At 51.3% G+C, this 21,517-nt stretch overlaps 2 protein-coding genes across 2 annotated transcripts; both read left to right on the plus strand.

Moving 5' to 3' along the window:
- Positions 1-1,885: 1,885 nt before the first annotated feature.
- Positions 1,886-10,285, plus strand: LOC104829077 (hippocampus abundant transcript 1 protein-like). Its single transcript, XM_010563134.1, has 11 exons — positions 1,886-2,343; positions 3,617-3,679; positions 4,822-4,949; positions 5,389-5,503; positions 6,065-6,283; positions 7,007-7,120; positions 7,598-7,669; positions 8,086-8,198; positions 8,367-8,464; positions 9,038-9,204; positions 9,293-10,285. The coding sequence occupies exons 1-11, from the start codon at positions 2,212-2,214 to the stop codon at positions 9,500-9,502; spliced, it is 1,431 nt and encodes a 476-aa protein (XP_010561436.1). The 5' UTR covers positions 1,886-2,211; the 3' UTR covers positions 9,503-10,285.
- A 7,535-nt stretch (positions 10,286-17,820) lies between these two features.
- On the plus strand, positions 17,821-20,611 carry MADCAM1 (mucosal vascular addressin cell adhesion molecule 1). Its single transcript, XM_010563260.1, has 6 exons — positions 17,821-17,872; positions 18,584-18,850; positions 18,974-19,288; positions 19,654-19,965; positions 20,029-20,331; positions 20,487-20,611. The coding sequence occupies exons 1-6, from the start codon at positions 17,821-17,823 to the stop codon at positions 20,609-20,611; spliced, it is 1,374 nt and encodes a 457-aa protein (XP_010561562.1).
- The last annotated feature ends 906 nt before the right edge of the window (positions 20,612-21,517 follow it).

Genomic DNA, 21,517 nt, shown 5'->3' on the forward strand with positions numbered 1-21,517 from the left:
GCTGCCCCGCTCCCGGGGGCCGAGCCCCAGGTAGGGGCACGGCCGCTGTGCCCGGCGCTGGAGCCGCGCCGCGGCTGCCCGAGGTGCTGCTGCCGGCCCCGCTGCCTCGGGGCTGCGCGGAAGAGCGGGGCCCGGCCCGCGTTGCGGGGCGCGGGGCTGCCCTCCTCCAGACCGGCTGCTTGCTCCGTTTCCCTCTTTTACCGGGTGCAGGTGTTGACTAGTCGTGAGCCGCCAACGCTGACATTTCGTATTTGCTTTGAGGATGACAGGCTTCCTTCAGATCCCTGTAAAACATTTACCTCTTTTGAGAGGAGTTCTTTACCGTGGGAGAACCACTGCGCTGTCGAGGCTCCGGTAGTGCGGGCGACAGCATCAGGCCTGCACAAAGACAGCTGCGAAGTGGGCGCACCTGAGCTTAAGATGGTTGCAAGCTCTTTCCCTCTGGGCTTTCTCTCTCAAAAGAAAGTCGTGCTGGCCACGAGGCGCTGGCCTGCCTTATGGGCTCCTAGTATCTTCTTGGGTGTTTTTACTTTTTCTCTGTGGCATCTTTGTATTTTGTGGTAGCAGCTGTGCATCCTCTAGAGGAGTGGTTTGGTGGGGTGACCGTGTACACCAAAGGAGATTGGCTATCCTAAATTGTTTAACGACTCTAACGCAGTAAGACAGTTGATAAGTGGAAGGAGTGACGTTAAGCTGTGAACAGGTTAGATCTGGACATACTCTGTAAGGAGAGATTGGCTGTTAATTTTGTTGCAGTCATGTGGTAGAAATGTTTTAACTGCTCAAGAGTGTAAAGAGGGATGATGGAAGGAAGAGGAGAGGGCTGATCTGTGGAGCAAGGTGGGTAACGATAGCTGTACTCTTAATTACTGGCTTCGTGCTGCCTTGGGGCTTCTTGCTCTGCTGCAAAACATTATCTCATTTGTGTGCAATACAGCTGACTTCTTTTAATGACTGTGTCCCCTGCGGGTAGGGTGCCTCTTGTGTTGATGCTGTTGATTTGTTTTTTAAGCAGACTTCGCCTGTCTGCGGGAGACAGTTTTACTAGAGTCTGTGAACATAAACAACGTTTCAGCAGAATAACGTCTCTTGCTGCCTTCTCTCATAGTTCAAACAATTTACGGCTGTATTAGATATCTGAAATGCAGTATTACTCTGTCAAAGCCTGGGAGGATGCGACTGGGTAAAAGATTGCTCTTCATGTGCCAAGTTTCTTGAATTCCTGTCCCTGAGAATCTCTCAGTAGTGAATGCTGGAGGCAGGATACTGATACAGATACATCTTTCGTCTGGTCCATTAAATGATTTGTATTTCAAGAGCACAGTGTAGAAATGTTAGTCAGCTGCAAGGAAATTAATACAAAAGTCCATTCTGTTGGCCTAGAGAAATGCTCGTGGATTTGAGGTTTCCCATAGCAAATTGAGTATCCCTCTGGATGTGTGAGATTTGTGCAGCTGATGGAAGTTTTTTTAACTTCTGGATACTCTTCAAGCTGCTGGAAGCTGTCTAAATTGCTGGGATTGCAGGCATTTCAGGTGGTTTTATTAATAATGTATCAGGGCTAGACTACACTTCTTGGTGAGTTCAGATCATGTGGTTTGCTAATACAAGAAATGGGTTCCTGTGGAACAGCACATGTGCTACTAAATGTTTGGCCTGTGCGGTTCCCTGATGTAATTCAGTGGAAACTTGTGTGCTTTCTTCCCATTCCTTGCTATTTGTTTTCCCTGTGAGCTTGTGACTTTGCAGGTGTGTTCTGTGTGGCAGGAGAAAACCTCCTGGGCTAGCAGCTGAGACTTGGCACTTGGAAAAGAGAGAGAACAAATGCTACCCTGAAAATGCCATGAGAAGTCTTTATGGAAAGAAGGTTCAGCAAGGCCTCTGGGATGTTGCACATGCTGCTGTCAAAATACGCAGAGAATTGAGGTGTTTCATTTCCAGGTCCCTGAGGCGAGGATTGAAAGGATAATAAGTTTGGTCACGTTTAGAGAAAGCATAATGGTATCAAAGATATTAGTTCTTGGATAAAAAAAATTGAGAACAATCAGCTTTGTAGGAGAGGCATGTGTTGGTAGACCCTGGACGGAGAGATGATGCAGCACAAGCTCACCTGCGCTAGACAGCACTGAATGGCCTTGGGAATGGCTTAGGTCAGAGCTGACATTTCAGCATCCAAACCACAGATCTTGAATCTATCGCAGATCAGGATACATGTATTTTTTTTACTTACGGACCTCTGTTTTGCAGCGACAGGGGATTGGAGAGCCCAGCGTGTACCATGCCGTGGTGGTTATTTTCCTGGAGTTCTTTGCCTGGGGGCTGCTGACCACGCCGATGCTAACGGTGAGTAAGTCTCCCTGAGAACAATACTGGCTCTTGTAGACTGGAGTTCACCTTGTGTTGGTGAGGGTAAAGATCTTAACATAGGCCTTTGGAGTATAGGAAGTAGAAACCGAGATGTAATGGTTTGTACCTGAAAAAGCTGGAGCTATAGTAATTTTTTATGGAGTTGGGCAATTATTTTCTTAATTATTGTAGCTTAGCTTGGAGCAAAGCACGAGTTAGATTTATGAAAGCTTTTGGAGGATTTCAAGAAAGCAGGAGTGAAAGACCTGACCTGAAATTAGTAGAATTTACTGGTAGTTTACTGTAATTTGTTGCTTTTTTTTCCCCCTAGGTATTAAAAAAAAAAAAAAGTCCACTTGGGAGCTTAATGAAAGAAAGCTGAGCAAATCTTTGACTTTTTACCTGAAGACTGCACCATTTACCCTACACTGACTTATTTAGGGATAAAAGAGATTTGTGTTGAACTACCACCATCGTTGTCTGGGGTGTCAAAGCACAGAGACAATTTCCTGGCGATTACTTGCTACACCAAGTCATGCTCATTCTAGGAGAGCCCACCAGTAACTCATTCAGGACTTGCCTGAGTTATGATTAACACAGGCAGCAAAGGCAACTTCACAATAAAGTTAAGTGCAGAGGGATAGCTTTATTAAAGAAACTTTAAGTCTCATCTTGGATATTTGCCTTTAGTTAAGGAGCTGTAAACTTCTGATTTGACAACTTCAGGAAGAATTCTCAGCTTTTTAAATGCATTTTCTGGTAGTGGTATGCCAGCTCACATTGAAGTCTAACGTGCCATGCATATTTTTGACCCAATCTCTGATATCTAGGTAACTATGTGAAAGGAGTCTTTGTTTTTGCAAAGGCATTTAGAAATATAGTATTAGCTTAGTAGTATAAAATGCAAATCAAACATATAGATAGTACAAAAGGGGGAGAGAACAACAGAAAAGTTATATTGTCACATGAAGTAAAAACAGAGGGAAATCAGATGGTGCCGGGGATGGAGAAAGGCATGTTTCAGATTATCTAGCCTTGCCCAAGCATGCTGGAATAATTTATAGACCCGGGAAGTATTAAAGAAAGTGGCTGCCTGTGTTGGAGAGGGGAGGTAGAGCTCTTCACGTAGGTGCAGCAGTGGCATTGTTGGTAGTGCATTTCCCATTTTCCCTGTTTTGTGCTTTTCCAGGCATCTAGCTGTCAGGTGCTTATGGAAATTTTGCAAACATTGCTAGCTCTGTTTTTTTGTTTTTGGCTTTTTTTTTCCTAGGTGTTACACCAGACTTTTCCTCAGCATACATTCTTGATGAATGGCCTGATTCATGGAGTCAAGGTAAGGAATATTCCTTCCAGGCTTTCATTTGAATCTGCGATCAGTGCAAGAAGTGGCAAGCCATTATAATATGTGTCATTTGCTGATGTCAACCAGTATTTGACAGATAAAGGTTCATATTTCAGTTTGGGGTGCTACTGGCAAACCTAACGCAAAATGAAGAATTGACAGAGCATGGACATTGGGTGGCTTGTGTAGTTGATTTTACTGAGCAGTATTAACAATGTGCTGCTTGTCAGCCTGGGTTTGGGGCTATAACAGCTGTGTGTTTCAGCTGAAAATATTCTAATCAGCATGAGATCAGCCCCATATCCATATTCTGGAGTGTAACAAAATAAAAAATCAATGACATCTGAACTTATCAGTAATAGAAGTTGAAACTAAGTGGGCCTTAGTGGGCTCTCCTGAGACAGAAGGTGGGGAGTGTGCTGTGGCACAGTAAGTTGGCATGGCGAGTTTGGACTAGACCAGCATTCCCAGGGCAGAATTGGAGGCAACTATAGCAAACAACCAGTAGCCATGTGTTCTGACTTGGGAGTGTGGCAAAACAGATCGTTAGGCCCTGGCTCTGGCAAGAGGATCTCAGAAAATGGTCCTAGAGAGGTTTGCTTCAATGCGAGTTGAGCACTCCCATATATACTTAAGGGCTCTTCCCTGCCTGTCTTGGGTTTGAAAGATGTTGAAAGGCATTGAACAATTTTATTTGTGCTTAATGTCCTTGCCATCTTATCGGGCCTGTCTTGTCTCCATCTAAAAGAGAAAGCCTTCCCTAGAACTGCAGCAGATGTTAATGTGATGGAGCTGTGCCAACATCTTTTTAGGTACTGGCAGGGCAACTCCCTGCTGCACAGGCGTGCCTGGGAAGACCACAGCTGCAGGCTGAGCAGTTGTAGAGAATGGGACATAACTGGAGTGTTTAGCAGCGCCTAGCTGGTTGAACTTTTTTTTTTTTCCCCTCCCTAAAAGGATGTGAGCAGTTTAACAAACTGTTCTGTTTTGGTAATATTGCCTGCTTGTAGAAAATAGGAATGGATTGCCTCCTTGTATTTTTATCTTTAGATAATGTTGTCAAAAGTTCTTACTATCGACAATCAGAATTTGACTGAGGGATTTCTCTCTGTCACCCTGTCTGTCTTTCTTAGGGTCTGCTTTCTTTTCTAAGTGCCCCGCTGATTGGTGCTCTCTCTGATGTCTGGGGCAGGAAATCCTTCCTCCTCCTCACTGTCTTCTTCACGTGTGCACCAATTCCCCTTATGAAGATCAGTCCATGGTGAGTTTACTCTTGTTATAACCAAGGGGTTCCGAGGAGAGGAATGAATGCGAGACTGAACCGTGGGCGTTTTGCACGTGTTGCATTTGAAGATGAGATGGAAGAGCCTGTCCAGTGGAGAAGGATGCTCAGCCTGGAGAGTAATTTACTTGTCTGGTTCTACTGGAGGGTTCTGTGTCAGGAAGAAAGAGTCTGTCTTTCCTCTCTTGGTACCTATTCTGACAGCTGCATTGTCACTATTAGGGCACGTTGATGTTTCCTTCCTGTGTGGGGAAAATAAGTGATCAAACTCCATGGGTCACCAGACTGAAGCTCGATGTTCCTGAGCGCTTTCTGGTGCAATGAAGTAGGATGGACTGAAGGAAGAATAAGGGAGAGGTTCTAATTCAGCAGCCATGCAGTCGCTCTCTAACTCTGCCTTTGGCAATGCCTGTTTCAGGTGGTATTTTGCTGTCATTTCCATGTCTGGAGTCTTTGCTGTCACCTTTTCTGTGATTTTTGCCTACGTTGCCGATATCACACAGGAGCATGAACGCAGCACGGCGTATGGCTTGGTAAGGAGCTGAATAACTGGCTTGTCTCTTGAAAGAAATATTTGGGGCTTTGCAGGTAGGAGAGGTATAAAATTAGGGTGGGAGATTTATTGAGGCCTGAAGACAGTAGCAGTGAAAAGATGATACGTGCTTCACTAATAACACACTCTCCCTGTTCTTCTGTTCGTGATTTAGCAGCAAGGGAGAGGGCTAATTTCTATGTGATCTGAGTACCAGCAGTATTGTTGCTTATCCTTTAAATCAGCCTGGTCTGTGAGCTTCTTTGCACCGGGAAAGGGGGCAGGCTGTGATGCTGGCATCCATACAAGTAGCCTGTGATAGGGCCCTTTCTATAGGGCTACTGGCAGTATCATATGTGAATTGTTAGGATAGCTTTAATTTCCTTTTGCTAGAACTTAGCCTAGATCGCACCAAGAGAACATGTCATCTTTCTGTCTACAGGAGTCCCTGTTCACCTGGATTATCTCCATCAAAAATGGCAAAACTAGTATCCTTGGGTTACTCTGGAGGAGAAAATAGGCTCTAGGAAGAAGAGGCTGTATTAATGTTTTATGCTTCCAGGTGTCAGCCACGTTTGCTGCTAGTCTGGTCACAAGCCCAGCAATTGGTGCATACCTTTCCCAAGCCTACGGTGATATGTTGGTGGTTGTGCTAGCTTCAGGTGTTGCTTTGCTGGATATTGGTTTCATTCTGCTGGCTGTGCCAGAGTCTCTGCCAGAAGAGATGCGCCCGGTCTCTTGGGGAGCTCCAATCTCTTGGGAACAAGCAGACCCATTTGCTGTAAGTAATCTTGCTGATGTTTTTCTGCATGCTGGTAATGCTTATATTTGCTGTAGTTTTGCTAATTTGTCTCAAAAGGAAGATGCATTCCACAAAAGGTGAAGGATGCAAGGTTTAGATTAACCCCATTGAAGGTACAGTGTTCAACTGATGGCAGACTATGCATATCTAAAGCTGTCTAGCAGCTTCTAACCGATTTCCTATAGCTACAAACCATCTAAAAGCATCTCCAGATATCCTGAAACAAGAGCATCTCTTGGTGGAAATGTGCCAGTTGGTGGAATGTAAATTCCATTACTTGGTAATAGTACTGTGTCAGGAGAAGTCTTTTGTGTTCCTGGCTTCTCAGGACCGTTGCTAGTGATGATGAGCTTTGCACCGTTTCACCTCACCTTTGCTTGCTAGGAAGGTTATTTTGGCTGTCTGAGGAAAAAAACAATTCTGATCAAAAGCACTTGACTATAAATCTGAGAAACTGAAAGGTAAAAATTCCTCATTCTAGGGTGTAAGTTGATGCAATTGTACAACTGGTCTGGTGTGTTGTGGCAGTGTTTGTATCTTCCTCTGAAATGCTGGTCTGGTTTCATTCAGGCATTCACTTCTTAGATACAAGATGGTGACTTAAGCACTTGGATTTGCTGTCTTTGTACCTGGAGAATATTTAATTATATTAACTCATTTTTGAAAAAAATTATTTTCATTCCCCACTCCCCTTCCCTACAGTCCTTGCGGAAAGTGGGTCAGGATTCTACAGTGCTGCTCATCTGTATCACCGTCTTTCTCTCCTACCTTCCTGAAGCCGGCCAGTACTCCAGCTTTTTCCTGTACCTGCGACAGGTTAGTCTCTTGTGACAAGGGAAGGCTCTGAATGCAGGAAATCCCAGTCTACAAATATTATCTTAGGTGCATGTCCTGAGGAAGCTCATCTTGGCCAATAGCTTAGTAAAGTTGAAGTTATAAGAAACAGTGACTTGTTACAGCTTTCCTAAAACATGTGGGAGCCTGGTGACCACTCTGTAGGCAGGCATTGCCAGGACCCTTGCTTGGCTTCTTGCTGGTGATTTGCCTGTCCATCCTGTCCATGCCACTTTCAGGCATTTAAGGTGAGCCCAATGATTTGAAGTTGTTTCTTCAGCCAGAGGAAAATCTTACATTTTATTCCTGTGGCAGCAGGGAGGTAGTGGAAGGTGTGGTTGATTAATGTTTAAGTACCTGATAAGCAATGTCGGTAAACATTAGTGACACTGATGGAGTGGCTTTTCTTGTATGGTGCAAATCTCTTGCCTGAAAAGTCCCTCTTTGGTGTTTTCACAGGTCATTGGTTTTTCCTCAGAGACTGTGGCAGCCTTTATTGGTGTGGTTGGAATTCTCTCTATACTGGCTCAGGTGAGAAGCCATTTCTGTCTTGGCTCCAGCAGTCTGGTTATAAGAATGTCCAAAATTTCTGATAACTGGGGCTGGTGAGTTGTCAGAATCCCTGCGGCCACACAGACATCATCGGACCCATGAGTGGCTACCTGTGGTCCCGCTTTCTTACCTTTTGAATGTAGCTGTTTGTTGAATACAACAAACTCTGGTAAACTGTGGGGTGGCTCCGTCTTGCTCTGTGAAGCTCCATAGATTGTGCTCTGCCATGGACAGGGACGTGCTGGTTTCTAATGATATTACGAGAGTGGAGGAGTGCATGTGCATGATAACCAGTCTCACAGCAGCACAAGTTCCCTCAGATTCCCATCCTTTTGTCTTCCAGTGCTGTCATCTTTCTTTGCACTTACTTTGAAAGCACCTGCTTTTCTTTCCAGACAGTAGTGTTGGGAATTCTCATGCGTTCGATAGGAAATAAAAACACCATCCTGTTGGGACTGGGCTTCCAGATCCTGCAGCTTGCCTGGTATGGCTTCGGATCACAGCCTTGGTAAGAGTTTGCCCCTGCTTGTCTCCTGGCGTCAGCAGGTTTCTCCCTGCGGTGGCTCTGTGGCAGCTCCCTGTCCCCTGGCAGAGGGAAATGCTGCCCTGCCGTGGTGCTGGTCTGCAGCTGGCCCTTGGCAGTTTGCCTCCTAACTGCTGCCTCTTTCTCTCCGAGGATGATGTGGGCAGCAGGAGCTGTGGCTGCCATGTCTAGCATCACTTTCCCAGCCATCAGTGCCATGGTGTCCAGGAACGCAGACCCTGACCAACAGGGTGAGTCACTTGGGGATTTGTGTAATGGGTGAGTTCCTCCCAGCAGGTGCTTGAGCTGATGCACATTTGAATTCTCAGCATTGGTAGTGGAGGGGCGGGCAGGAACGTCAGTGCCAGCTGTGGAGTGTCATTTTATTCTTAGTAGTATTGACACTCTTGTCTCTTTGACCATAGCTGATGCTTTGGGAGGGAGTTCTTAAGTTATGCATGTAGGTGTTCAGTGTTGCCTTTGAGGTAGAGAGAAGACTGCTGCTTAATAATTTGCCTGCTGCATGGTTCGACCCTGAATCCTCAGACTTGGCTGTCTTAAATTCCAGTTCAGCTGGAAATTGTTGCTTGATGTGCCCGCCCATGCTCATTTTATTCTCCAAAGCAGCAAGCCCAGCATTACTGTTTTTTGTAAAACTTGATACAGAGCAAAGCTAATCACCAGCTAATCACTTCATCTGTAGAGTGAGTGTCAATCCAGATCTGAATGTTTGATCCTGTCTTTAAATATGTAAGCATCCTTGAGGAAAACAAGTTTCTTCAGAAAGCTGGAGGCATACCTTCCTTTCCTTGCTCTGTCCCCAGGTGTGGTACAGGGGATGATCACTGGAATTCGGGGTCTGTGTAACGGCCTGGGGCCAGCGCTCTATGGCTTTGTCTTCTATCTCTTCCACGTGGAGCTGAATGAAATGGCTGAGGTGGAAACTTTGGGTAAGGCCTCCAAACCCAACATGGCCAACCCTACAGATGAGGTAACCTATTCAGCTTTATCATTCCGTTTGCTGGGCTGCTTCTGTCCTTGCACTTGAGTGTTAATCATTCCTCTGTTTCTCCCTACAGAGCAGCATTATCCCAGGGCCTCCGTTCCTGTTTGGGGCTTGTTCTGTCCTGCTGTCACTCCTGGTGGCCTTGTTCATTCCGGAACACAACCTTGCACTGAGATCAGGCAGCCACAAGAAGCACAGTAACGGAGCCCAGACCCATACCCACAGCCCGCAGGCCGGAGGATCAGATGGCAAGGAGCCCCTGCTCGAGGACAGCAGCGTATGAGGTTGGGAGAGAAGGACCTGGCTTGCGTCTCAACTCCAGATCAAGGATGGACTTAGCCAGTGGGAGTTTGGGGAGAGAGGGTGGGGGGAGAGAAGAAATGACGTAACAGTCTGTACCACTATCAGCTAATGAGAAGGGACAGGGTTTCCCTTCAAGCCAAATACACCCAGCTGGTGCAAAAGGGAATTGTATCATCTGGTGCTGATGGAAAGGGGAGATACTGAACTGCTCCACATGAAGGGATAGTTCTTTAAAGCAAACCTGCCCTTGTACATGAATACTGAACTTCATGGTGTGACCTGCCAAATACTCGACTCGCCAGTGAAAAATTAAGGAGCTAGCATTGTCTTTGTTCTAACGTGAACTAACTGAGTTGCCAGCCAGAATAAAACAAGGCATCTGTTACGTGCCCCATCCCCTTATATAATTGGTACTTGCTCCTGATCCCATCACAACTCGGTTGGCTAACCTCGGCCCAGAGAGAGGCTTGACAGCTGTCTTGTGCAGTATGCGCAGCCTGTGCCGTGATAGTACACCAAGGAAAAAGCGTGTGCATGTGTGAGGAACAGATAGTGTAGTCAGCTGTGAGCAGATCTGCGCTGCTTGAGGATCTGATGAATTTGCACGTTCTGGCCCAAGTGAAACTTAGACGAAAAGAAAAAATCTACTGACTTAATGTTCTGATGAAGATAAGAAAAATTAAGAAGTAAAGTTGCAACTGACACAAGGGGCAGATGAGAGAAGGGCAACTACATGAATTACAAATGCTTAGATGGTCAACAACATTTGTATTTCTGTTTGGTTTTTCTCTTTTTGTTACAGTGATGTAACATTCGTCTGTTGCTACCTCCACAGGTAGTAGGTAGAAGGATTTTTCAGAAATCTTTTTCTGGAACTGTAACGGTTGTTTAGAAAATACAGTTCTCTGAGAGGTTGGAGAAACAACTAAGCTCTGCTAAGCACTTTGATAAAGCATGGTTTCCTGAGAGAAAGGTCAAAGAAATAGCTGTTTATCTTGAGCACTTTTATAAAGCATGTTGATTTTTCCCCAAGCTCTTGCCATCTGATATTAAAACTAGATAATGACTGTAGCTTGTTTTTTCTCAGTCCAGAAGATCCTGATGGTGATGATTGCAATTGATTTGAACTTACAGGGTTGGATTCTGTGTAGCATTTCTGAGCCTGCTATGAAGGCTTTTGTTGTGTTGAAAAATGGAACTGCAACCTCTGCTGCAGGGTTCAGCTCTGTTTAGAGAGAGCAGCAGATACTTGAACTTAAGTGTTGTGAAAGAAGCTGAGACAAACGCATAGAGAATGCTTGGTTGTTTATAGATACACAGAGATATGGCAGAGGGCAGGAAACAGTTGTTCTCATTTGAGTAAGATCAGAAGTAATGGCATCGAGCAATCACTGGGGAAGTAAAGACCAAACTGGGAACACTTAAGCAATTAGTTGTTAAGGGAATTGAGGATACAGTGGCCAAAAATAGTCCTGTCTCAGAGCAGGGTATGTGCAACAGCTGCCATTCTCTGGCTGGGATCCCTTCTCTGTAGGTTTGCGACAGGTAACCTAGGGGAGAAAGGCCAAAAGGGAGGGAGCGCTGTCACCTAATGTCTTGGGTCTTTGCAAATGGGTAATCGTGGCTGATGCTGTGCCTGTGCAGCAGTGACTACAAATGCCGTTTGCATCTGGGTTTAATCGAAAACACCAACTGGATGACGCTGGAGAGCTTAGTCCCTGACCCAGAACTGGCACAAGCAGGGGAGAGCACTGTCCATCCCCTGCTCGGCCCTGGCAATACAGCTCACCCTGCTCTGGGAGCGTGAGGGGACATGAGCTTGAGGGTGTATTCACTGTCTGACCTCTTCTGTGTGCTTGTCAGTGTGAGGGCTGGTTAATGTTGGCTTTGCACAAATCGAGAGCTGCAATTTCGTGTAGGTCTCTTAAACGCCTGTCAGATATTAATAGCTTGGAACCACTGCCTGCCTAGGCTGGGCTGAACTAATAATATAATGTCTGTTTACCAATTTTCTGGACCAGTTAGTTATTGGAGGTGGACATTTAAGTGAAATAATTCACAGTTTGTTTTGCATTAATCTAGCCTGGTACCCAGATCCTGTAATCAGAACTGTAAGAGCAGATAATTGTCTGTGCAGAGGGCAGCCACCTCGGACTCTGAGAGTTTCCTGATGCGGATCTAATTGCAGGACTGGAGAACAGAGCTAGCAGAAAGTCTCAGTGACCTGCGGTGACTCCAGTTTTCCCAGGCTCATTGTGGTGATACTCCAAATTCCCAAACATTATTGGGATGATCTGTACTGTGCGTGCACAGCAAGCATCTTTCCTGAAGGAAATGCAGTCACTTAAACTTCCAGACAGCAATCCCAGCTCTGTATCGCTCATAAAAATGCCTTTTTTTAGACTGGAGCTTTACCAAGTACATCTGGTGATTCATTAATTTACACTGTATTGAAATGAACTGAAGTAGGTTTGTCCCTCACACACAAATGAAGTGAAACAAAACAGCGGATCGTTACCTCATTCACACTGAGGCACTCGGAGCTTCACGGGTAGAATATAGCAGAATGTTACAAAAAGACGAGCATAATTTATATGATATAAAGTATATAGAGATATATTTTTAAAAGTCCATTCCTTTATTGAATAGTTTATTGAAACCACTGTGTTTCTAGTCCCGTTCCCTCTCACCGCCGCTGCTGCCTGTGGCATCTCGGCTTCTTCCCTTCAGACAGCAGAACTATCTGGGCGAGCTTCCCCCCTCAGTCCCCATCCATCATGATGCGATACCTGAGTTTCCAGCGATGCCGACATCCTCTGGCTCCCAAGTAGTGGACCTGGAGTGTTTTGGTTGCTTTGTCAGCCCCTGAGCTCGGGGCCAGGCAACACCGCAGGTTACTGCTGCGTCAGCAGGCTGCAGCGTGGCGGGGGTTTCTTCAGCTGCTGGGGGGGGTACGGCATTGGGCAGCTGCACCAGTGGAGGCTACGCTGCGGGTGCTGTTATCAGCGTAAAGGCGACTTGTACATCGGCCCCTCGCTGCACCGGCACGGGCGCCTCTCGCTGGTGCGGGGCCTGGCCCTGGGACGTTGTGTAGCCCCAAGCCTGGATGCCCACAGCACATGGACCTGCCCTGGGAAGGGGGGCTCTCTGTGGGGCAGGGCTGCTCGCCCTCCCCAGAGGTACCGCTTGTTCCTGGCGCTGGGAGCAGACAGGGATTCCCTTCCACGGTTTTGGAGTTCCTCTCACCTGGTTGGGTGGGGGCTTCAGCTCCAGGTACCTCCCCTTCCCATCAGCATAGGGATGTGACCCATCCACCGTTCTGCCTTTAAGTGACAGAGGAGGACTTGGGCCAAGCGGCGATGGAGCTGAAATTACCGGACCTGAATGAAGAATGTCTCATTCTGAAGGGCTGGTAATTCTGCAGCGTCCCACATGGAGAGTGGAAAACTTGTATGGAGCATTCAGCTAGTTTTGCCAATTTTTGTTACTTTATATGAAAATGCAACTTTTTTAAAAGAGCCTTTTCTTAAAATCCCCTTGATCTGCTGTGTAGTGCCTGAGCCTGGCTGTTTAACAGCAGTATTCCCAGAATTTGTCTGCAGTGACTTATAGTTCAGGTTGGTAACAGCAATGCCCCAAACATAAGGCAAAAATTGGCTTAATTGCCCTTCTTCTGCAGTTCCAGTATTAATGGCAGCAGTTCAAGTGAGTTTAAGCAGATCCTGTCGCATTAAAAAACCTGTGTTAAATCATTGCTTTGTCTTTTGCCATTAATTTTGCAAAATAGTAACTTCTTACTTCACTGGTTTTTATTCTTTTCTCTGCACTTGAATGGCTGCTAACATCTTCGATTATCTTTAAAAAGTGTGGGCGTGTGGGCATGTGGCAAGCCCATGTTCACTGAAGAACAGCAGCACTTCTGCGCTCTCAAAGTTTACTATTGCGTGCATTTCTGTATCTTTTTTTAAGCTAACAAGGAAATGTATTTATTTTAGTTCAGGTTGTGTTTAGAACTGGCTAATCTCTCCCTCCGATGGATTATTTATTAAACTGCTGCTTTCCTGTTGTGTTGAAGTTCTCTGTCCTCATCCTTCTCCCCCACCTGTGTTACAAGACAGCTTTCCCAGCCTGCGCTGCACTTCTGCCCAGTACATCTCGACCCTTGTAAATTTTGCTGAAGAGGTTCTTAAAAGAGACCATGCATCGGGCCTTGTAAATCAACCTGTCGCGAATGGGCACAAGTTCTTGAGTTATTTCTACCAATTCCTTAAAAGGAAAGTAATCTAGAGCAAGAAGTACTTGGAAACAATTCACATGCATCCTTGATCCTAAAATAGCTATCCAGCTTTCCAGTGGAGTGTTAAAATAGCACTACCTTAACAGTTTGAACTTCTCCGGTGCTTAGGCATAAAATGTTTTGAGCCCTGATCCCACTGCTCATCCTACTGAATGGGGGCTGAGTGCTTGTGCAAGAAGAAGCGGTTTTCGGGCATTTTGTACAAGGCAACGTTTAAAATACCAGGCTAAGTAAGGAGCAGCAAAACGCTCTGGAGGAGCGAGTGTGGTCTGTTGTGTGTAGTGGGCCAGTGCCGTAGCTGTCACCTTCGGCAGGCAAAGACTTGCTGGTGGGTTTGTGTGAGCTGAGACAGGGCTGCCTGTCCCTGGCCCCTGCCTGCCCCGAGGTGGTGGAGCAGGGCCCCACACCGGGTCCCCAGCTCCCACCTCCCCACTGGAGCCTTGGCCTGGGGCTGGTTTTTAGCAGCCCAGATTCTATTGTCTTCGTTTCCAGCCAGGCTTAATCTAGATCTTATCTTACTTATTTAAACACTTCTTTTGGTGTTTGAGGATGGTACTAAGTGAACAATGTAATCACAAGAAGTATAAACACGTCTGGAAGTCAGCTCTTGGATGGGAACTGGTGTTTGATGACCGATATCCTGTAATGAGCTGGAAACACAAGCCATCTATTATACAATATGTTGCCTTTTGTATTTATTTCCTCTGGACTTGAGCTTTTTTTTTTTTTTTCCACCTTTATTGGAGAAAGAGCCCTTAGCTTGTCTCGTTTTGCATCTCTGGAGAAAAAGGGGAGGCATTTCAATACAGTGCGGCGTTGGCTGTCCTCTCCTCGGCATGGTGGTCATTTGGGCGGCACTGGTATCGGGCGTTAGCGAGTGCCGGTGATGACAGGCCAGGGCTACACCCCGGCCCGAGGGGCTGCGGCACTGCCGGTGGCGGCGTGGGGGTATCCTGTGCTGGGGGCCAGCGCTCGTCCCTCTGCAGTTTGTCTCTCCCCACTGACCTGTTTTGCTTCCTGAGAAATGCCTCTGGATCTAGAGTTGCCCGGCAAGAGCCCCCTCCTCCTGCCCTTTAGGAGGAAGCATGATTGGCGTCCAGGAAAAATGTTTGGAATTCTGATTCTTGAAAACTGTCGTTCCCTTTGCTCTGACCCAAGAGGTTTCCTGTTGGGTGGAAAACTGCCCCAGTGCCTCAGCTTGCTCTTTCCCCCCTGTGTCTGCAACCTGTTGATCTGCAACCTTTCCATGTCCAGGGCAGGGGGAGCTGCCTGTACGTGCCTCTGGGATGGAGGGAAGGTCCTCTGAGCCTATTAAAGGAGAGACCCCGAGCTGGTGGTGGGTCGGGAACCGTGGTGGGTCACTGCATGGGAGGCAAGGGGCAGCTCGGGGCCAAACCTGCGCAAGCTGCCTTGGGGGCCCACTGTCACATTACTCTGAGCTTGGATGAGTCTCCTGACCTCTGCCCTGGCTTGGTAACTGTGCCGTTAGAGCTGACCCTTGTGGAATTGGAGTATTATCAGGTTTCCATAACTGATTTCTTCCATGATCTGTGTTGCCCGTCCGCCCGCGCAGCAGAGGCCAGGGCAGCTCCCATGGCGTCAAGTGCTCTGCAAGCCCTGAACTGGAGGAAGTGCATCACTAGGTGCTGGACTTTCTGGTAACTATTAATCTCCTGATGACCAGTCTGGAAAATCTTCTTTTTAAAAGAAGGTCTGCTCTGTAAGTGCTCAGCTCTGGTTTGGACGCTGATTTATGATTTTCTTTTCTCACCTGAAGTGTCATATTGAGGGGTGCCCGGGGCTTGGGGTGTGATGCCGAGGGCTCACAGAGAGCTGCCTCTCACGGGAATGCCAGAGTCCGGTCCCTGATGACCATGGCCACTTTGCCCCTGGCTCGCAGGCAGAGGCTGTGCAGCTCCGCAGCCCCTGGCACTATGCATAGACCTCGCAGCCAGTGGGCACCAAAAGGCCAGGACTGATCCTCCCAGGACCTGTCGGTGTCGGTCTGTTGTTGCAGGAGCCCCAGCAGAAAGCTGCACCAGACCCCAGCCAAGGGTATCTTCCAGAGCTTGGATAATTTTTTTTTTTTGTAACTGTATGTGTTTTGCCCTCCTGCCCCCAAATCCGGTAGCAGCAAGCATGGTCCATGAGGACAGTATTTCCCTTCTTTGAACTCTTACTTGACGACATTACAAAGCAATCCTTCCCCTCATGATGTAACCCATCGCTTGATGCTTACCCTGTCCACACGCCACTGAGGGTGTGCAGCCTGTGCAGCCCTGACCGTTCCCTCCTGGGGCTCACCCAGGATCTTCGCTCGCCCATCACCCACGGAGGGTCCGGTGAGGTGGCCTCGTGCATTGAGTGGGTGCCACAGATCTGGGCTGCAGGAGCGGGAGGGGGAGGCGAAACCCTGGCACCACGTGTGCATCCTTGGGCGTCCCGAGCTTGCTGCTGGGCAGAGCCCAGCCGGCATGGGAAGCAGCCCTGGCTGTGGCTTGTCCCACGCCAGGGCTGGGCTGGGGGCTCCGCGGCTGCTGGAAACTCCGGGAAGTGGCTCTGTTAACACAGGATGGAAGGAACAAAAACTCCAGAGCTATTAATCACCCAGCATTGGCTGAATGTGCATATTTGATGGTGGCTGTTTACAGAGCACTTCCCTTGCTCTGAGGCCTCCCGGACTGTCAGAGGATTAATTACCTGGCCTCCCGAAAGGATGCACGACGCGCCCAGTGCCCGGAGCTGCCTCTCCAGAGAGTTCCCGGATGGGAAACGGCCAGGTCCTGCGCGACCTTCTGTGACAGGAGGTGCAGGGCTGGGCACGTCCCCTCCCTCGGTCCTTCAGCACCTTCCCCGGCCTCGGCCCCAGTCCGGCGGGACAGGATGGGGCACAACCAGGACCGTCTCTTCCCGGGGAGCTGGGTAGGAGCGAGGAAGCGATGCCAGACCTGCCATGAGACAGAGGACAGTCACTGAGGCTGTGCCAGGGCCTTGGGGCTAGATAATGTGGGGTAATCAACATCTTCCATGTGGCAACACTTTCTCCATCTATACCATAAAACCAACCCTCCCAGGAACGCCTACTTTCATCCTTGAAAACACCCTGTTCTGGGAATAAATGCTGTTTGCAGCCATGCTGAGCAGCACCCAAGCCTGGGGCTGGACACCTCCTCCCTCTGCCCTGGGGATGCACCTTTCCAAACCCCATGTTTTGGAACAGTTGGGGCTTTGGTCCAGGTTCCTCCTGAGTGTAACTCGTGCCACTGCCCAGGCTGCAACGGGGGCTGCCCACTCCCAAGGCTGCGTTCCCACAGGGGTCCCAGTGGGATGTGCATTGGGCAGATGCTGCAGCTGGGGGCTCCCCTCCCTCCGCCCTGCATGCCAGCTGCAGGCAGCTGTGCTCTCCAGTGATGCTGAACATGGGCCCTGGCCCCACTTTTGGGGCAGGGGTCTGAGACAGCCCCTCTCATAGACAGACGTCCCCAGCCAGTCCCACGATGGTTCATTTCAGCTGTTGGTGTTTGGGGCATGAAAAGGGCTGCTTTGCCAGGAGCTCTGGATGGGAAACGGTGGAGCCTGGTGAGAATCGGGGAAGGGATGGGATCTTGGCTGTGTCGTGGGGTGCAGGTGCCTGCACAGGGTTGCCCAGTGGGGTTGATGGGGGCCCCTGCAGCCACACAGGGACCCTTTGGGCCAAGGAGTCTCCCAGGTTTGGGGCTGCTGGCACAGCCCTCGGCTGCAGAGCTGGGTGTTGTGCAAGAGTTGAACTTGGAAGAAAATCAGAAACCTCCCTCTGGAAATACCCCTCTGCCTGGAAAGTCGTGGAGGCCCCAGGGCTGGTGCTTGCGGGGGCGGTTCCTACAGAGCTTAAGAAGGGCTGAGGACAGGGCTGGCGGCCAGAAGGAGACAGCCCCAGCTGGTGGCGTTCGCTCCCTGGAAGGAGGGAAGGAAGGAAAACCAGCCCTTGCTGCTGCCCTGTCCCGCTGCTGGCTCTGCGGCCAATGGAGCTGGATCCTCTCCTCCTCCTCCTCGGCTTGCTGTGGGGCTGCAGCGGTGAGTGCCACGGGGGCCAAGAGCCATCCTGATCCTTAACCTGCCGTGCTGCCCGGCCCTGCCCGCTGCTCTCTCTGCTTTGCCACATGGCGCCGCGGGCCAATGCAGCCCCAGGGTCTCCCCGTTGCTGAGCCTCGACAGCCGCCATGTCCCACGTGCGTCGCTGCTACAGCCCTCCTTGTCTTGGCACTGCAGCCTGGCGCTGAGCCGCGGAGTGTGCCGCCGTGCAAGCGACAGCATGTGCCTGGCCTGGGTCCACTGTCCTGCTGCCAGAACAGCAGCAGTGCTGGTGAAGGATGAGAACTGGGGGGGGAGGGGCGCTTGGGCTCGTTTCCCCAAAAAATGGCTGGAAAATCTCAGTGGTAAACCAAGACGGATCAAGTGGCAATGCCTGCGATGGAGCAGACCCGGGCTGGCAGTCACCACAGGCATGTTGGCTCCGCGACACTCCCGATGCCTGGTGACAGAGAACGGTTGCCCTGGGACAGCAGCACTGCGGGGAGATGCCTTGGCCGCCCCTAACGAGCTGTCGCTAATGAGCAGTGCCCCTGCTGTGGTGATGGGGATGGAGCTTATGCAGTGCCTGAGCGTGACCATCCACTTCTCAGCAAACAGGGGAACCAGCATCCCGTTTGCCTTGTAAGGAACTGGCCTCTGGTGACTGTCTGTCCCCTTCCCTAAACTCCGCGGTTTCCTCCTTCCTCAACCCAGGGCGACCTGCTGACAAGCTGGCGGTGACGCCGCGGGAGCCGGTGGTGCGGTACGGGGGCTCAGTGCAGCTGAACTGCTCCCTGGCCTGCGTGGGGGGCACGGTGCAGTGGAAAGGACTGGACACCAACCTGGGGAGCATCGCCTCCTTCCCCACCCACAGCATCCTGCATGTCAGCAGTGCCGTGGTCGCCATGGCGGGCACCAAGATCTGCCAGGGCACATGCCATGGGCAGCACTACCAGCACACTGTCAACCTGAAGGTCTACGGTAAGTATTCCCCAGCCCATCCCTCGCCGCCTCCCTGGCAAAGTCCTGGTCCCTGAGGCAGCCGGCTCCCTCCTGGGCTTCGGTGCCAAAAATCACCACTTGATGCTGCAATTCCTCTCTCAGCCCTCCCGGACACGCTGCAGCTGGAGACAGACCCCCATGCCCTGGAGCCAGGGCAGCCCGCCAGACTGCGCTGCTCGGCCCGGCAGGCATACCCGCGCACGGGGCTGGTCCTCACCTGGTACCGGGGGGACCAAGTGCTGGAGCAGCCAGACTTCGATGTCACGGAGACTGATGAGGAGCTGTTTGACATCGTGTCCACGCTGCTGGTGGCTGGGGAGGAGGTGGGAGAAGGGGTGGAGTTCAAGTGCAAGGTGACACTGAGCATCGGGCAGGAGACCCTCACCCGGGTGGCATCTGTGGCCGTGAGCGCTGGGGGTGAGTGCCAGCGTGGGAGCTGGGGACCTGGGTTCGCATGCTGCCCCGTCCACTGGAGCTGACCCCCCATCGCCCTGCGCTGCTTGAAATAGCTTTGCTGGAATGGGAACGCTCCCCATTTCTGCACCGCTCTGCAAATTTCCCATCCTTGTCCCTGTCCCCACTGCTGTGCCAGGGGTGCCAGTTTGTTCCCGCTCACTGCCTCTCCCTGCCCGGGACGGCTGTGTTTGTGGGGTGGAGGAGGAGGGGGCTGTCGGGCGGCGTGGGCGGAGGGGGCTGTCACCCCATGGGGATAATGTATGCCAGAGAGGCCCCATCCCAGCTCCGAGCCATGGCGAGACTGCCATGACACACTGTGTTCACAGCTGTGACGGAGCAGCCAGTGGCCATGGCCACCTCCACGGCGAGCCCCTGGACAGTGGTGACTATGACGAGGACCCCCAGCACAGCCGGACCTGTGACCACCACAGCGCTGCCCCCAGAGCCAAGTGTCCCCACACATGATCCCACCACAGCCCTGGCCACCACACCGCGGGAGCCTGATGCTGATACCATCCTGGAGCCGGCTGCTGCCACCGAACCCCCTTCCACAGAGGGCCCTGCTCCCCAGGACCTTGTCGCAGGTAGTCCCACGGCATGTCCAGCCACCACCACACTCCCTGGCTCCACCACCATGAGTCCCCCGGCTGAAGCGCAGGGGACGGCTGGGGACGGCATCAGCTGGGGGTCTCCTTCCACAGAAAAGGGGACAGGGCCATCCGTGGGGACAGTGCCCGCCTGCACACTGCGGATCTGGTCGCTGCCTCCCAACGGGACGCGGGGCAGGGCCCTGCGCATCGAGTGCCATGCACGGTGCACCAGGAATGCCACCGTCCGCTGGCTGCAGACCCCTGCGGCCCTCTCGCAGTACCGGGAGGAGGCGGTGGGCAGCAGCTCCACGCTGTGGCTGGACCACGCTGAGCCCCAGCACCAGGGCCACTACCAGTGTGTCCTGCTTGGCCACCGCTCCCAGGTGGTCAGTCTGCAGCTGACGGTCTTGGATGGTGAGTGGTGGTCTGCAGCTCCCTCTCCCGTACCCCCCATTACTTGGGCTTGGGCTCCACCGAGTTGTGTTAGTGCCGTGCACCCCCACCCCTTGGTATTTGCTGGTGTGGGCAGAGTCTGCGTGCAATTACAGGTCCTTCTCATGTCTTTGCAGAGTCGTTCAGCACGGGCCCTGCCATCGCCGTGGGGACAATGGTCTCGCTGTTGGGCCTGATCGTGACCAGCGTCATGTCTCATCGCCTGTGGAAACGATTCAGATCTCAGTACAAGCTGCCCTAGGAGTGGGAACTGCCTACAGATGCCCACAGCCCTCCAGATGAGTCCCTGCTGTCGCCCCTTCTGCTCCTGGCCTTGCCCAGCCCCTGGGACCATGAGCAACCGATGGATCGGGGCGGGGACCGGCAGAGCTGGTGGGGTGCGGGATGCTGCTGTGACACCTGAGAGAAGAGCAGCCCCCACCCCAGGACAAGCGCTCTGGGACCCGGAGACCTCCGAGGAGCTGCTGCTTTTGAAAACTTTGTCCCTGCCTGAGGCTGCTGCTGCCGCCGGTGATGCTGAGGGGCTTCCGAGGGGACAGGCCACGCTGGGAACCGCTCGGCTCCTGGGCAGGTAGCCTGCTGCTCGGAGGAGCTCGCCCGTGAGTCCTGTGCGAGAAAGGAGAGCCTCGGGGCTGCCTGCGGGACAGGAAGGCTGGAAGGGAGACAAGCAGAGGGAACCTCAGTGACGGGGGGACGGGGATGGGGATGGGGACCCTCCCAGGGCTGGATCACGCCCGGCCGATGCTGGGCACTGGGGTGGGTCCGGCCCTCGGGGGCTCCCGGCACCCACGCGGATGGGCGGGAGAGCGTCGGCCGATCCTCTGTCACGACAGAGGAGTCGCAAGCAGCCCTGGGGGGGCTGCCTGCGTGTGTCTGCGTCTGCGTACGTCTACATCCCCTGGGCGCGGGCGGAGGAGAGCGAGGCCTCGGCGTGCGGGGCGGGGTGCTCCAATAAAGGCTCGTTTCTCTTTGTACCCTGCGCTAGTGTCCTTTCGGCTGGGCCCTGCGGCCCCCCACCGGCTCCGGGGCTGCTGGAGGTCCCGGCGGCGGCGCTAGCCACCGGGCGGCGCTCGCCGCGCGCCCCGTTGCTAAGGGCGGGGCGCCCCGCCCGGAGTAGCCATGGCGGCCCGGGGGCCCCCCCCCGCTA

This window comes from Haliaeetus leucocephalus, unplaced genomic scaffold (genome assembly GCF_000737465.1).
Source record: "Haliaeetus leucocephalus isolate CR32 unplaced genomic scaffold, Haliaeetus_leucocephalus-4.0 Scaffold164, whole genome shotgun sequence".
Lineage (NCBI taxonomy): Eukaryota > Metazoa > Chordata > Aves > Accipitriformes > Accipitridae > Haliaeetus > Haliaeetus leucocephalus.

Excerpts from the sequence above, each read along its gene's own strand:
- LOC104829077 (XM_010563134.1), top strand. The coding sequence starts at position 2,212 with ATGTATTTTTTTTACTTACGGACCTCTGTTTTGCAGCGACAGGGGATT. Across the intron at positions 5,504-6,064 it reads GCAGCACGGCGTATGGCTTG|GTGTCAGCCACGTTTGCTGC; the intron begins GTAAGGAGCTGA and ends TTATGCTTCCAG. Across the intron at positions 6,284-7,006 it reads AACAAGCAGACCCATTTGCT|TCCTTGCGGAAAGTGGGTCA; the intron begins GTAAGTAATCTT and ends CCTTCCCTACAG.
- MADCAM1 (XM_010563260.1), top strand. The coding sequence starts at position 17,821 with ATGGAGCTGGATCCTCTCCTCCTCCTCCTCGGCTTGCTGTGGGGCTGC. Across the intron at positions 17,873-18,583 it reads CTTGCTGTGGGGCTGCAGCG|GGCGACCTGCTGACAAGCTG; the intron begins GTGAGTGCCACG and ends TCCTCAACCCAG. Across the intron at positions 20,332-20,486 it reads GCAGCTGACGGTCTTGGATG|AGTCGTTCAGCACGGGCCCT; the intron begins GTGAGTGGTGGT and ends ATGTCTTTGCAG.